The 17425-nt window shown below is 45.3% G+C and overlaps 1 protein-coding gene across 1 annotated transcript in view; it reads right to left on the bottom strand.

Moving 5' to 3' along the window:
• YY1 (YY1 transcription factor) overlaps nt 1–17425 on the bottom strand; it is a 165541-nt gene that overhangs the window by 62640 nt on the left and 85476 nt on the right. The window contains exon 2 of the mRNA XM_086937805.1: nt 5830–5992. Within this exon, the coding sequence (XP_086793931.1) occupies nt 5830–5992 (163 nt within the window). The remainder of the gene's footprint in view (nt 1–5829; nt 5993–17425) is intronic.

Genomic DNA, 17425 nt, shown 5'->3' with positions numbered 1-17425 from the left:
TACCTTAGGGGTGACTTACATGTACGAAAAGTGAAGAATAGGGCCTGGCAAGTGGTTGCACTTGCCAGATCAACATGGCAGTTACAAACTGCATGCACACACTGCAGTAGCAGGTCTGGAAACCCTTTTCAGGGCTCCTTTAATGATTGGCACAATCCGTGCTACAGGCCCACCAGCAGCATTTGATTTACAGGCCCTGGCACCCTCAGTACACTTTACTAGGGACTTACTAGTAAGTCAAACATGCCAATCATGGAAACACCATTCCATAATACAATTTACAATCGGAGCACTTGCACTTTAACACTGAACAGCAGTGAGTAAGAGCGCAGAGAAACTAAACCAGAAAAAAAGAGTCAAAACTTGGACTTCACAAAGGAAAAAAACAGGGAAGATGCTGGGTTTAACAGGCGCATTTATGGTTGTCGATAGTTGTTGATGAGGAGTACCAGTTTCTAGAAACTTTTGTCAGAAGGGGGTCCTTACGCCTGAAAAGGTTTGACAAGGGGGTCCCAGCATAAAAAAGTTTGAATACCTCTGCAGTAGAGTCATAATCACATAATAGACTACTAATACATATGATCACATACCCCCTCAAGATGACAAATCACTAACGTGCTAGGAGAAAAGTAAAAGCTTTTGTGGATGAAGTTAGACAGAAGTCAAGAACTTGTATGAAGAGTGATGCCCTTCCCTTAACTATATATCAGAAAAGCTTCAGATGATGGATCGGTTAAGCATTTTGAAGACAATAAATTACTGATCTGCTGAGGACTACCAACCTGCTGGAGAATGCTTTAAGCATGTAAATCAATCAATAGACGAGTGCTGGAGAATGATGGCAACAATACTGGGCCAATGCATGTAAATATATCAAAGCTGCAGCTCCGAACATATATCACCAACAAGGAATGTTTTAGAATAGTGACAATGGATGCTTAACCTCTAGCTGAATAAACCCGAGATTTAATTAGAAACTCCCACTAGCTGTGACACAGGGCAGCATTCACCTAGCTAGGTTGTGCATGGATAGTACCAATATATGAAGTGACCTCACCACTGTGAATGATAAGTAGGGAGGGAGATGATCAGCAAAAATTAGTTAATGGACATTTCAGAGTAAGTCCTTTATATGTCGCCTCCGTAAAGTTAAGCAGGAAGGCTTTTGCAGAGTTTTCCTTTACTGTAATAGCCAATTTTGGTAAAAACATAAAAGGTGTCTAAGTGGAGAAAATAAAAAGAAAACATTATACTAAAGTGAACATAGTCCAAAAAGAGGCCACTGCTAATTTAAGGGCTCTCAGAAACAACTAACAGTTTGCTTCGCAGACCATATTCTTTTTTTCACGCTGACTGAATCTTAGACCATTTCAGGGAGATTTTCTCTTGGTTTATTGAGACTTTTTTTCTTAAAGCTACAAAAATTTTAAATATGTAATTTTCCCTCTTTAACGTCCCTTCAGCAATTCCATTTTCCCACAGTTGTGAAGTTTTTTTTCTCTCGCATTGCCTTCATTTTTATGAAGTACACTTTCTGATGGGGTAAGAGGGCTGCCACAGATCCTTAATCTGTGTAGTAAATCGCTCACCTACAGTCAGTCAAATATTGTGGGTTCGGTTTAAAAAAACATAAAGGAAATGATCTTTCAAGAAGGTAACATTTGTCTAAGAGAAAAGCATAAAGGAGAACAATGACAAGCACGGAGTTAAACCAATGATAATGGTTAGGGGAGACAACGAATATGGGACAGTCATACCTGGAATAGTGACACACACCAGATCAACAAAGACACTATATTGAACAATTATGAAGTGGGAAGTTGCAGACAGGTAGCAAATCAAGGAATGCACAAAACATAGCACACCAACTTTGGGAGGCAGTTTTTAAGTCTTACCTAGGCAGCGCTTGCGCTGCCCCTGCGAGACATGCTGTATCCTGGATATGGTCTTTAAAAGATCCGTCCATTTTCAAGGACTGTCCCGGTTTCATGCGTTGTTACTCTGAGCATGTGAGCACTATTTCTTTCCACTGCTCGTGGTTTATAGAGCTCTATTGTAAACAAGGCTGCAAATCTTGCCACATTTGCTGTGCATTCATAGACCACGGTCTATTTTGGATGCATCTGCCTTCTCCTCTTCCCTCCTGCTTTTGAAATGCACAGTCCAGGTGTGATGGTCCCTGCCTCCTAAGGCTGCTGCCGCCTCCGTCTAAAGAGACATCTTGATAGGGCATTATAACCGCACGTCTATTTAATTTTAAGGATTTTATTGTCATGACTGAGACTAGCTCCATTCCAATCCCCATATTTCTATAATGAATCAGTCCTGAGCAAGGTTATTTACGAACAGGGTGAAAAGGCCTTTTTAGTTTCTATAATCTCACTGATTTCAAACATGCAAACAAAGCAGTTTTATTACTGAAGAACGTTTCGAAGTTCATGGTGAGATTACGAAGGCACATTGGATACATATTTGTATACAAGGATCGGTAGTGGTGTTTCCAAAGAATTGGAAAAAACCGCACATACACTAATATTAGTGAAATGATAAACAGTACTGGACAGTCAATAGGATCTTTCCAAATATCAAAGACGGAGTGCTACATGGACCAATATCCCCCACTACCAGGAGGGAACAAAACTCGTCAAGCCAAAGGATTGACAAATATACATATAGGCAAAAATGGTCAGGAGAGCACAATCCTAAAATGTGAATATGTACAAGACTAATGCAGTATATAGTAAAAACAACAAAGAATCCAAATAGAGTCAGCAACTTCCCATATGGTACAGGACAAATAGATGAATAAAGTTCATATTTTGGGTCATCATTTTCTTTATTGATTCTTAAAAGTGATTTTTCAATGGATAAAACTACAGCCGACACGTGTTTCGTCCGTACTATGAATTAGTACGAGGACTTTTTCAAGGCTAATGAGGTAGACTAATGCGGCACATGTATCATCAAATCAGGTAGATGATATAGTAAACTTGAGGCTCCAGAAAAACAACAACAGTCCAAATTGCCCGATTGGGTGGATCGCAAAATATATAACTGGATGAGTATCAAATGGGGTTTCACACCATGGGTTCTAATATGTAACCACTATGAAATTATCCAAATGGGTCCCACATAAATGATAACCACAATCAATGGCAAGATGAAATCAATCAAGCTGGACTCAGTAGTTAGTTAAACATTTTCCAATCCGAGCAAGGAGATAATAAATAGAGCAAAGCAAACTACCGCACGCGTCTTGGTCAAACCATTTGAATAAAAGTTATGGTGGCCCAATCCTGGGTCGCAATATGTCTTTGCGGTGTGTTGTAACACCAACGTACTACAAGATCACCTCGATAGTATATGAGGCGCACTGGAAATGATATGATATTATATCAGTGTTCTTGGCGGGGAACAGCAGCTTACAGAGTGCCAGTATCAAGTGGTGCCAGACTTTCCAGTGCGCCTCATATACTATCGAGGTGATCTTGTAGTACGTTGGTGTTACAACACACCGCAAAGACATATTGCGACCCAGGATTGGGCCACCGTAACTTTTATTGAAATGGTTTGACCAAGACGCGTGCGGTAGTTTACTTTGCTTTCTTTATTATCTCCTTGCTGGGATTGGAAAATGTTTAACTAACTACTGAGTCCAGCTTCATTGATTTCATCTTGCCATTGATTGTGGTTATCATTTATGTGGGACCCATTTGGATAATTTCATAGTGGTTACATATTAGAACCCATGGTGTGAAACCTCATTTGATACTCATCCAGTTATATATTTTGCGATCCACCCAATCGGGCAATTTGGACTGTTGTTTTTCTGGAGCCTCAAGTTTACTATATCATCTACCTGATTTGATGATACATGTGCCGCATTAGTCTACCTCATTAGCCTTGAAAAAGTCCTCGTACTAATTCATAGTACGGACGAAACATGTGTCGGCTGTCGTTTTATCCATTGGGAAATCACTTTTAAGAATCAATAAAGAAAAAGATGACACAAAATATGAACTTTATTCATCTACTAGCAGCCCGCCCCAGAGTTGCCTGGGGCAGAAGACGGCGTTGATCTGGCAGTTCATGGAGAGGGAGGAGTCGAGGAGGGGGGGTTGGATTCCCGAGGGCAGAGGGCCACCAGGTGTTGTTCCAGGAGGAGGTCCAGGGACCAAGGAGTATGCATGGTATGCTAATATACTGGCATTACAGACAACACAACTTCAATTGAACAGTCCCTTACATTTGCACTCGCATACAGTTTTACTGATAGAAGTTTACAGCGCACAAACAATAATTTGTGGAAAATGTGATTACCCAATGTATTGATTTGATCATACATGCAGTTCATTTACATACATTTGAATTTTGTTGTGTGCTAGAAAAAATAAAACATCGTACAGCCTACCTCAAGCAAACCCAAACCATGATTGTCACATAATCTCACTTTGAAGTCAGAGACAAAAAAATAAACACCAAACTCCCTGGAAGACACATCCTGACATTTGACCTCTATCTTTGAATGCACAGCAAATGTGACAAGATAAGAACAAGATGAAAAGGCCGGTTTACAGAAAGAGTTTGTGGAGGAATACAGTAAACAAGGTTGGGCAACAGAGGGACATACTCAAGCTGGACAGCCTAAAGGAAATAAAGCCAGCAAATAAAAAGCCCAAAAATTTGAGTTACAAATCACAAAACTAATGGTAAGCAACGGTTGGAATACATTAGAAAAACTTTCTGAATGTCCCCAAGATGTCTTTAGCACACCAGACAACTGCGCTGCCTGGTAGATTGTATATATCATTCTCAATGCCCTGTCACTTTTTAGGAACACTGTGTATAAGTACTACATTATACTGTTTAAATTAAACAATATATTCACAAATAAGATATGTATAAATAAATGCACTAAACGCATAACAGAAACGTACCCATTTGAGTAGTTTTTTTCCTCATTGCCTAATATAACACTAATGCTGTGGTAGTTAAGAGCTACACTACCCCCAGAGGGACCACTTTATTGTTTATTAATTGACCAGCCCAGGTTTTTGGATTACTTGGTTGCCTCCTTTTCTATTTAGAGTCTGGTGTATTGCGACCTAAAAAAGTACCTCAATCCCAGCGTGAACAGTAGGGCACGAACCAAAAAGAATCAATCAGTACTTGGTCCATGCTCCATGGACAGGAAAACAAGCAAAGGGACTGCCAATCAGGAACCAGCAAATACGAGTGACAATGAAGCCAATGAATTTATAAGCAATGGGAGGAATCAAAGTCCTTTTTAGTTCAATAAAAAAAAAAAACTCACACAAGTGTCAGCACATGCACCAACTTTGTTGAGACCTAAAATGGTGACTAGGATTGAGAAGGAAAGCAACTAACAAATTGGGGAGACCTGAAAGGGGAAGCAGCCCATGAAGAAGAGAGCTAGAAAACATTGGCACTCTCAAGGAGTCCTTACAAAAAAAAAAAAACGTAGTTCCCTAAAACTGAGCAGTGGAAGGACACAACTCAACAAAATCAAGTAGATGGTAAACAAGCTATGTTTCAGGGAAGGAACAAACGCAAGAAGAGAAAGGCAAGCCATCAAATAAAAAGCAAGCAAATGAGTGACAATAAAGCCAGCCAATGGTCAACAATGGTCCGGCTGTGAGCCCACTGTAAGTTTAGATGATTTGTTTTTTTCCCTGCTCGATAAGACAGAATGCACTGCCTGGTAGACTCAGCCCCAAAAAAACATATATAGAGTTCCAAAATCAAAACAAGCAAGTTTGTGCTAAAAAGAACATTTTCCACAAAATGAACAGAGACTCAGTAACCCACCTAGCAAATTCTGCCAACTGTTTTGGGTCAGACAGGTCAATGCCAGGAATACCACCCGGAGGGAGTTTCTTTCCAGTCATGTACTCTGAATAATCTGGAGGAGAGTTTTCACCAATGATCTGTTCTTCCACAACTGCTTCATGGTCGATATCTTTTTTGTCATCTGGAATAGAGATACAAGGGCAGTTACTGGTTTGAACACTGAAGAAAGCGATGCAGATGCAAAAGTACACTTTGATTTGTTAACAGATTTAACTGCTTTATCATCCTACCATCACTGGAAAAAGATCACAGATCTATTGGAAATGTAACCGTGTTCATTTTCACAGCTCAATATAGTTATTATACTTTAAAACTGCACAGAAAGTCTGGATGGCGACCGTGTCGGTATCATAGCTTTAGAAACTGGCTCGTCCAACACTACCTCTGGGGTTTGAGTTAAAATGGGAGAAGCTGCGGAGGGGGGTAAAACTGAGTTTCCTTGCCAACTGGGAGTACAAACTAGATGCAATGCAACTATCCTCGAAGCCAGTGTTTAACGTGTGTTCTGGGAACCCCTGGGGGTACGCAATCGGCTCAGTGGATCTACGACTGCTTAGAAAATTAAATAGTATTACTAGATTAATAAAGTGTATATAAAGAACCACAATGCACAATTGAACATCTTAAAAGTGTTCTATATATTTGAAGTAATTGGAGATTGGATACCAAATATTAAGTTTGTATCCTCAAATTGATTGGCTGGAGCAGCTTAAGTGCATCAAACAGAGTATAGTGTAGACGAAAAGTGACCTCAACTGAATTTAGAAAAGCTCCAACCGTCCCATTAACATTGGAATTGTTTTTTAAATACTTGTTGTTGGACCTGCGATGGGCAAGCCCAGCACAAAGGGGGTAGCTTGGCTCAAGTGTCAAGGCAAGTGAAGGCTGTCGTGTTAAGCCGGCTTTGACCCAATAATATCTCCTTGTACAACCACCAAAAAGAAGGACACCACACCACTGTTGTAGAAAAATATGATTCCTTTATGTAAAAATTCTCTGTTGTGAATGGGGATCAATTAGGAAAGCACATTTACATTTATTTTGGGTCACAGTTTGCTGGGTTTCGATTTTGGAATAGATTCAATAAATAAGCTTAGGAGTACAGTTCATCAATAAATAGAATGAATAGCAGGAATAAATATTGTCAATAAATAGAATAAATATTGGGAATAAATATCTTCAATAAATAGCATAAATATCACTGTCTGTATAGCAGAATAAATACTGGTTCAGTTCAAGAACATCTACAGATTCATTCTAGTATCGCTGCCACCAATTAAATACTTCAGGAACACTACATTTGCGAATACATTTCAGGTTGGAAAGATTACTCTTACAGTTTATGACGATTTCACCATTAGTGTACACAGGCTTCTCTGGGCACAACAGGGAGTGCTGGGACTCTTTAAGAATCACACGGGGGTTATGCGCGTAATATCTAAAAGGCAAGGAAAGACAGTGAGCACTTCATTTACACTCGGCTGCCACCGGGTTGAGATCTCTGTTTGCCGGTGGGGGTCTAAGCGCGCCTAGGGGTTTCTGTCACCGCTAGCACTCAGGCGGCACCAGTTCCAAGTCTTTAGACTGCCGAAGAGGTCACACAATCTTCGCGCTCAGTCAAATAAATGCTGGTTCACAGTTCCTTTATAACAGCGCTTCCCACCTGAAGAAACTGGCCCACCTCACATCGGCTGCAATCGAAAAGCGATTCAGTCGGGTTCAGCACTTCTCTCGCCAGCGACGGGTTCTCAGGGGCTCCACGGACCTCCCTCCGACTTCCTCAAACAGGGATGGTTCCCGCCCACAGCTACAGCCGCCGATCCACTGGGGAGGGGCAGAGACAGTAGTCACGCTCAACGAAGGCTGGCCTTTCCCCGCCCCGGCGCACCACCTCACCTCAGTCTGCGCAGGAAGCACTCTACGCTGGTGAAGCTCGGAGACGTCCAAGCTCCTCGATGGAGGCGCCTGTCACACAAGGGGCACAGAAGACGCTCGCGGTCGCGGCGAACTTGCTCTCGCCTCGCGACCCGAGTCAGTCGTAATTCACCACCGGGGGGGCGGGAGGCACACGAAAAATCGGCCACAGTCTCTTGGGGGTGACGAGGCACTTGCTGGGCAGGCGCTGTAGGTGCGAGGTCACCGCACACACAGCTGACTGGAACGCCAGTCAGGATCCACGCCAGTGACTCTTGCTTGCTCTACTGCCCGCGCTACCAGCTGCCTCCGGGGTCAACAGGGCAGGTGTCAATCTGGTGTCAAGTCTGGAATCTCCTTCTTCACCTAGATCTGGAACATCATTATCCTATCTAGTCTTTTGGTCATCTAAAATGGCCGCCAGGGACTGGACCTTATATAGCCAGTGCCCTGAGGTGCTGGCTTGTGCCAGTAGGTTCTAGAACCTTCTTTGGGTTAGGCCAATGACCTGGCACTTCTGGGGTATTTGGGTCTCTAACAGCCACCATACTGGGTTTCTAGAGCAGCCATTTTGTGTACCTGAGGAAAATAAAGTAATTCCTGTCAGGAATGCGCGCCAAGTAAAAGGGCGCCAAAACCTTGAAAGGTCAGGGTTCATGGAGGCTCCACAGGGAGTCACTCTCATGAGGAAAATGGATGGCCACCATTTTGAGGTCATTCATACAGGTTGCCAATCCCAGTCTATAATGTCACAGGTTTCGCCAGGTGTCTTGTGAATAGGTGCCAAAAACCTTGTGAACAACTGGGCGTCAAGGAACATCTAGCCACATGAAACAGCACACAAAAGGTCCTGGTAGACAAAGAAAAGCGACAAATTTTGGGAGGTACAGGGGAACAAAGAAATCATAGTGGTGAGGGGACTCTCAGAAGCAGACGGGTCTAACACTTGTGAATTAAATAAAATATTTAATCTTTGTTTTGAGGTTCAAATAATCGAAAATGCTTAGGCCGGGGACTCCGCCTTACAGTAATGACTCAGTGGGGTCCCTGGATTCCAATAATGGTTCAGTAGGTGTCCTCTGGTTACATTAAAAATTAAGAGTGAAAAGGTTAAGAAGCAGTGCTCTAAGCCGTAACCAATGTGCTACTATATTCCTATCAATACAGCAGTGTATGGTTCGGTTTGCAGAAGGCAATATCCAGTATTTATTGGCTAGAAGAACTTGAAAAAATTATTTACCTATACAATTTTGTATTTCGGCCACAATCTTATTTTCAACTAGTCCACCAGAAAAAAACTACACAAGTAAAATTTTACAAGTCCACTACAGACATTTTGAACAAGCAGTGGCCAAGTCAACAGATCTTGTATTTGGGACCTACTGGCTTTGCCATTGCTTTTTAGCCAGCGGGACAAAAAAAGCCTTTGACATGGTAAGCCTTATCATATTTTAAGGCATGTGCATGACACGGCATGCGCTTACAAATGAAACAGCATTTTTTGTTATGCTCTTTTAGGTATTGATCGCATTTCGATAAACATGGGTGGGAGGCTGTGAGTAGAGGAGGGGTTGAAGTAATATGGGGTGAAATCAATATGGGGGTGGGGAGGAGGGGTAGAAGCAACACCCAAGGTACGGAGGGGGGAAGCAAGATGGAGGACGAGGCTGCAGAAGTAGTGGGAGTGTAAGGGTGGGCGTGGAAGAAAAAGAGTGACAGAGATCAAAGTGAAGCTGGCTGGGTGAAGCACACAGCCAAGAACATGGAATACAGCACACCAGTGGATGCTGTTGCTCAATATCAAAAACACTGAATCTAACAAAACCCTGTTGCACCCTCTCATATCACTACTATGACGCACTGTGCCTCAGGCCTGCAAACTTGCCTCCAAAATGGCACTCAGTGGTGTTAATTGATGACTTTACCAACAAGCGAGACAGACAGGCCATCCAAATGTAATTATCACTGGCACTACTAGTAAGTGGCGGGGTGTGTTACGTCCCCCAAATTCTTTTGAGCAATAAATAGACTTATTCAGTGAGTATTGATCTAAGGTGAAGTTTATTATCAAAACATGGAATATTTATTGGTTAAAGTCAACACGGGTTTCACAACTACATGTTGCTTCATCCGGGCCATTTGATAAATCCTGTGATTAAAAACGTTTTACAGAACCCCAGACTTCACCGAGTCATCGGCTATTACATCGATTTAATTACTGAATATCACATTTGGAATGAATAAGAATGCACAATATCAACACACACTGGGCTCTTAGTATTTGTGGAAATTTAAGAATACTTCATTTGTTACCAATCCCCTTTAACTCTGAGCTTAATCAGCCCTATTAATATCTGTATATAGGATTTATCACTTGGCCCTGATGAAGAGACATGTAGCCATGAAACACGTGTTGGCTTTAACCAATAAATATTCCATGTTTTGAAAATAAACTTCACCTCAGATCAATACTCACTGAATACGTCTACTATTATGTCGACTCAAAAGACCTCAAAAACAGTCTTGTTTATACGTCTGTAGTGTATTTACATATGATCAGGGAATAATCTAGGACTTTAGAATTAACTTCAAACTGTTACATTTTGAGAACAAGTGTACACATTTTGATATTGGAACCTCTGAGATGCAACCTGAGCTTAGTGTTCACTGCATGCTTACCTAAATAGTGATGCTTTTGTATTAATTAATCACATATACAGGTATGGATACACATATTGCCTTAGTAGCATGCAATCCTTTTTTTTTTTTTTAACAGAGTTTTATATAGCGCGAACTTGACCCGGTATCAGAGCGCTTTACTTAGCCCCAGTTGCGTTACATGAGGACACATACATTTTTGTGTATCAGCTTCACAGCGCCTACGGGTAACGTACAATCTATATGGGCCCCAAATATCAACAGGACGGGAGGAGCAGGGCACGAGTGTAGCATACTCCTCACAGTTCACGTTACAGTATGCCAAACTGCGAAGCCACGCATGGAAAGTAGGGGCTTTCTTGCTGACCCACAGCAACGCCACCTCCCGTTTGGCCAGTAGGAATCCCAGTGAATCGAGCTTCCTGATTTTTTGGGGGGGAAGTTGCACATGTACCCCAACAGTGCAATTTCAGGAATGGGAACAAGTGTCATAGCAAATATATCTCCTAGCGTGTCGTGCACCTGTACCCAATAGTGCTGCCATTTTGGGCAGGTCCAGGAAAGGTGGGCAAAGTCAGCGTGTGGAGCAGAACATTTCAGACAATGGTGAGGTCTAGAGGGGTCTATACTGGGTGACCAAGCTGGGGTATGTTACATCCTGCGAAGGATTTTAAAATGCAACAACTTGTGCCGACTATTCAGCGACACCTTCTTCGTAACCCTGCAACACTGCTCCCACTGATCATCAGTTATAGGACAACCCAGATCACGCTCCCATGCCGCGCGAACTTTAACGTCAGAGTAGGGAAGATCCATAATACACTGCTTATACATTTTAGAGACCAAAGGTGCACCTGTAGGGCTCTCAATTATTACCGCCAGTGTAGCGAACGGTTTGGGAGCGATCGAAATGTGGGGAAGGCAGCCCACAACATGGACAGCATGCGTCACAACACAAATCTATCCATAAAGGAGCAATCCTGAAACCGGGCCTCCTCGGACACCTAAAAAACATAATTGTTGGGGAACAGGTCACCAAGTGTGGAAATCGGGAACGTTGTCGGTGTACGCTGCACCAATAACTCCCCAGTGATGGGAAGTAATGTGGGATTCGGGAGCGGGCGTGCCAGTGAATATAATAGATCGATACCCAATAGCATACGCAACTTGACCCACGCCCAACTACTGGTGGAAACAGTTTGAATATCGTGTAGGTCTCGAGGGACCCCAATAGGTAATATTGTGGATAATTTCTGCAGCAGTACCAGATCTGCCTCAGGCTTCAAATAGGGGATTCTGGCGTCTGGGTGGTACCAAGCATAGGAATAACAACACTGTGCAATCAAATAATATAGGATACATATCCGGGACACCCAGTCCGCCTCGCTCCGGTGGCAATGTCAAAACCCTCCAGCTCACCCGCGGATTCCTGCCGCCCCATACCAAGCGCAAAAGAAGACATTTTGTAAAAAAAAAAAAAAAAAAAAAAAAAAAAAAAAGGATTGGTAAGAGGAATGGGAATGTTATTAAAGGAATACAGAAATCTCGGGAGGACAACCATTTTTATAATGGCAACCCTTCCGGCCATGGACAAAGGCAGCCGCAACCATCTATCCACCTGCGTTTCCACCACGCTAATAGCTCGGCCATGGTTTAGCCAAATAATTGAGGCAGTATCCAAGTGAATATAAACCCCGAGATATTTAACCACGTCATGGCACCATTCCAGCGGAAACTCACAGTCCCATGTAGTAGTACTGCTTGTTAACGGAAAAATCACTGATATGCGCCAGTTTATACTAAGACCGGAGAACCCGCCAAAACGGATAATCTCCCTAATAAGGGGCTCAAGGTTAAGGTGGGGTTGCCGAACATATAAAACCATGTCATCGGCATACAATGACATTAAGAGGGTGCTAGTGCGAAACTGCAAGCCACGGTGAAGATGTTTCTCCTGAAAGTGTCGCACTAAGGGATCCATCGCCAAAATGAAAAGCAATGGGGATAGGGGACAACCCTCTCGAGTGCCGCGGGAAAGACGAAAAGGCGGGGAGACCGTGCTATTCATACGCAGTCTTGCGGTGGGCTCCGTGTACAGCAGAGCAGTGGTGGAGACAAAGCATTCAGTCATACCCATACGACGCCGAAAGAAGAAAGGCCACTCAAGGGAGTCGAACGCCTTTTCGGCATCGAGAAGTACCGCGGCGGCCTGAGTGGCGGGGTCTATCCTATGCAATACAGTAAACAAAGTGCGTAGGTTGAGGGAAGTAGACATGTGAGGGACAAAGACAGATTAAACAGGTGATATTATATACTCCATCAATAAGGACAGCCGGATGGCAATTACCTTGGCTAATATTTTATAATCGAGGTTCAGCAAGGACAGCGGCCTATAGGAGCCACAAAGGGAAGGATCTTTGCCAGGCTTGGGGAGTAGGATGATAACCGCTTTTCGAAAGGTTGGGGGAAGAATACCGACCTAGAGCGCTTCAGAATACACCTCGATCAATCTAGGAATCAACACATCTTTATACGCTTTATAGAAATCCGCGGCCAGGCGCCGAGGAGCCCTTTAGTGCATCTATCGCCTCCTCCACACTCTCCCGGGACATGGGAAGGGCAAAAAAGTACTGCATATGTCGTTCAAGATGCACCAAAGCAATCTCCGCTATGTATTCACCCTGTTCACGAAGGTCCCCAGAGAGTCTAGAGGTGTATGAGTTTTAAAGTGGTTCAGAAAGATATCGCATATCTCCGGAGTGGAGTGAAACAACTGATCGACTGGACTCCTGATTTCAGTAATATAAGCATTACTGCGAGTGGGCGAAGTGTGTGCACCAATATCCTGCCAGGTCGTTCACCCTCACCATACCTCCTGGCAACAGTCTGCTTGCTGAAAAATAAGAGTTCACATTCTGCGGCCTCCCTAAACTCCATCATCAAAGCCAAACGGCGAGCCTCACCAGTCTCCGACGAACGGCCCAGCAACTCCACATCTAGAGCAGATATGTCGGATTCAAGATGGTTTAACGTGGATCGTAGATCCCTCAGGACCCCTGCATTCTTAGCAATACAAACCTCCCTGATATAGGCCCTGAAGCCTTCCCAAAGGACCGCCCAGGTGTCCACCGACCCAGTTTTAGATAGTATATTTTCCTATTCTGCCCATATCTGTAGTCTAAGATATGGGCAGAATGGTTTTAGACAGGGCTTAGGAACAAATGAGCAGTTTTTAAATCTTAGTATTTTAATTGGAAAGTACACCCAGGCAAAGGCAGGGAAATTTTACATGGCATTTGTTGACCTCAATGCTGCCTTTGACTGTGTTATACATAGTAGACTGTGGGATATTCTGGCTGCTCTGAAGGTCGTTCAGGTATGGATTCGTTTTTTTAAGACAATTGTATTCAGGGGCCACCGCCAAGGTGTGACATGGAACTAACGGGGAGAGCACTGCGTCATTTAAAGTGGAGAGGGGGGTCAGACAAGGCTGCGTCTTGGCGCCGTTCCTATTCTCTTTATATTCCATTTCTTTGGAACAGGAACTGGTTGCCAGGGCAAGAGAACCGCCATATGTCAATAAACGACTCCCTTCTCTAAGCTGACGACGCAGTGCTTATGGCTCATAAGCAGTTAGGTTTGACGAAAGCCCTTGTTTCTTATACCAGCTATATGGAAGACCTAGGACTAAAACTGAACGCCAATAACTTTCATAATGGGAGAAGGAGCTTTACGGCGGCCAAATTGGCAGCGTAAGCTCAGGGCTCCTGTGCACCCCGCCAACCCAATATCTATCCTGTCCGAGATCCTGAGAAAGATTGATGGGGAAATGTTGCTAAACGTGTGAGGACACGACTGCCGTTTTCAGTTTTCCCGGAGACCCAAGGGAGCCCGAGAAACATAGTCTGAAAACTTTGCGGCCTTCAGAATTGGGGCCCGGGACCTGGAGGTGGGGGCGGTCCGGGCTCTAGTGCAACAGCGGGGTCCGCCACCGGAAGTCGCCAGTCCGTAACTCAATCTACGGGAATTGTTGGCGCTTCCCTCGCCAGTGGAGAGGGGACATGCCCGTACGTGGGCACCTTCAGTCGCACCTCTTGGTTTGATCGTGCTCCTCGTGCCTGGACTTGAGGCGCTTCGCTCGGAGCACGATCGTTAGTAGTGGAGTGAAGTGATTGGGATCGGGTCGTGGCCGCTGGAATTCGGGACATTATACCTGGCACTGGCGTACTGGAACGTATCTGAGTATTGTGTACCCCTGTGGTCTGGGGTTCCTCCTGTGTCCGTCCCGAGATGGCGACCAAGCCGGACCTCGATAAACAGCAGTCCCCGAACTGTCCAGGTCAATAAGATGGACCGTTATGCGCAGCCGAGGAAATCCCCTGTCACCCTCGGGAATTCGCAGGACGGTGGAGTGGAGTCATCGGGTCAGACTACGGAACCGACAATGTCTGACCTAATGGCGGCTATACCAGAGGTCGAACCCTCCCTGGGTAAACTTATGGAGTCGCTGGATCACAAACTAGATACCGTGACCATCGAGGTTAACCTCATCAGAACTGATCTCACTAAGACCAGAGAGCAGGTTAAAGACGGCGAGCTTGACTGATGTTGTGGCTGAGCTTCAGAGGGAAGTGAGGGGCCTCAAAGCCTCTGGCGAGATGGCGGCCCGCAAGCTGGACGACTACGAAGGACGGGCTCGAGAGAACAACGTGCGAGTAATCGGGATACCGGAGAAAGCCGAAGGACCTGCCCTGGATTTGTTTATGGAGGCTTTAATCATAACCCATTTGAAGCCAAAGGGACTCAGTAATTTTTTCACGGTGGAGCGGGCTCATAGGATCCCCGGAGGTAGACCACGACCGGGGGCTCCGCCTCGGCCTATGATCGCCAGGGTCAGGGACGCTATCCTGCAGATGTCGAGGACCGATGGGCCCCTAAAGTTTGAGAACTCAACCGTGAATTTCTTTCCTGATTTCACGCAAATGGTACAGAGACTGAGGCAGAGCTTCGGGGGGGGGGGTCAAGCGGAAACTTCGAGACTTGGACATCAAGTATGCCATGCTGTATCCGGCCAAGCTACGAGTTGAGGTGGAGGAGAAGGTCTGGTTCTTTGACAATCCTGAGATAGCATCTGACTGGGTTGAGACCTTGGCCAGCAAGACCTCCCGGGATCAGGACGGTGAAGAAGAAGCTCCATGATGGCGGAGACTCCGGGTGACCCAGAACTTTATTTGGACATGGCGTGAACAGCGGGTGGGAAAGGCTTTCAGATAGATCCCACTGTTATAGTTGCATATCTAAGAGCTAGCTTCAGATTCAAGGGGTAGGCGGGGAAGCGGGGCACCGATATCCTCCTCCGATCTATTTTTAGATAGTCTTTAGTTTTATTATGGGGCGACAGGCACACTGTGAGTTGGGGGGCGGTAGCCAAATGCAGGGGTGCAGGGTGGGGGGAGGTGGGTGTAAGTGTAGTTTGTATTTTTGTTGGTTCTGGGTCTTCTCTTTGCTCAGGTGGAAACATAGTTTTGCTATTTGAAGTACATGGGTTCAGGGAGACGTGAGTTCAGGGGATCGGGGATCAAGGTGCTGAGCTGGAACGTCAACGGTTGGGTGATAAGATCAAGAGGGGGATGGTCAGTCAGCTAGTCCAAAGGAACTCCCCAGATGTGGTCCTGCTCCAGGTCTTTTAGTGGGGAACAAGTGTAAGGCCATGCACACGGCACTCTCACGCTTGGACTACGTCCTCCTCCCAGCGGCGATGGCATTGTATGTGTCGGAGGTCAGGCATTTGGGCTGGGGTGTGTTTGATCACTCTCCGCTCTGGTTGTGCCTTGCACTTGAGCTTCCGGCTGTGGGCAGGATAGCTCCCATAGGAGCGTGGAAGCTGAAAGACCCGTTCATTGCGAAGGAGGTGCGCCACATGTCTGATCGGTACTGCTCTGAGAATGTCGGATCGGTTGATTCTCCCAGTTCGCTGTGGGAAGCATTTAAGGTGGTGGCCAGAGGGGAGGTGTTATCCATTGTCTCGAAGATGAAGAAAGAAGGGTTGGCTGCGCTGCTCGGGAAGGAGGAGGAAGGTCTCTCCCAGGAAGGCGGGTGGCTGAGTCTCCCACAGAGGCCGGCCTCCACCTCTTGAGGCTCCGTGAGGAGGAATATAGGAATCTTGCTAGGGAAGGAGCTTTAGCGCATCACAACGCAACACAGTGCCGTGTGTATGAGCACGGAGACAAAGCGGGCAAGCTTATTGCCTGGCTCGAGCGGGGAGAACGTCCGTCCAGACAAGTGCCTGAATTGGAGAGTCGATCCTCGGGTAGGCTTACGAACCCGCAGACTGTGGCCGATGAATTTGCGAAATACTTTCAAGAGATCTATGCCGCGGGAGACAGGTTTACAGAAGTCGATAATGGGGAAATGATTAGAGATATAATTATGCCGAGTTTGTTTGAAGAAGACCGTGATTTCCTCGATTCAGCGTTCACGGATGACGAAGTTGCACAGGCTATCCATCAGGTCAAGTCCGGCAAAGCCACTGGCCCAAACGGCATTCCGGTCGAACTATACAAACTCAGTGCCTACAAACTCGCTCCCTATCTGAGGGCTATGTTCACCGACAGTAGAGACAGGGGTGTACTCCCATACCACCAAAGGGTGGCCAATATCGTGCTCATTCACAAGCCTGGCAAACCTGCGGATGTATGTTCTTCCTACAGGCCCATTTCCCTCCTGAATGCCGAACTCAAGATCCTGGCCAAATTGTTGGCCACCAGACTGGTGAAAGTGATCCCCTCACTGGTACATCCGGATCAGTCAGGGTTCATGCCACGGCGCAGTACCGCGCTGAATTTGCGCAGACTCCATAGCATATTGGGGTCGGCCGGTCATCTACAGGAACAGGCGATCATGGTTTCCCTGGACGCCTCCATGGCTTTCGACAGAGTGGAGTGGCCCTACCTATTCGCAGTGTTGGCAAAGATGGGATTTG

This window comes from Lissotriton vulgaris, chromosome 9 (genome assembly GCF_964263255.1).
Source record: "Lissotriton vulgaris chromosome 9, aLisVul1.2, whole genome shotgun sequence".
Lineage (NCBI taxonomy): Eukaryota > Metazoa > Chordata > Amphibia > Caudata > Salamandridae > Lissotriton > Lissotriton vulgaris.
Note: the sequence above shows the minus strand (reverse complement) of the source record. Positions and strands in the feature narration are given on the sequence as shown.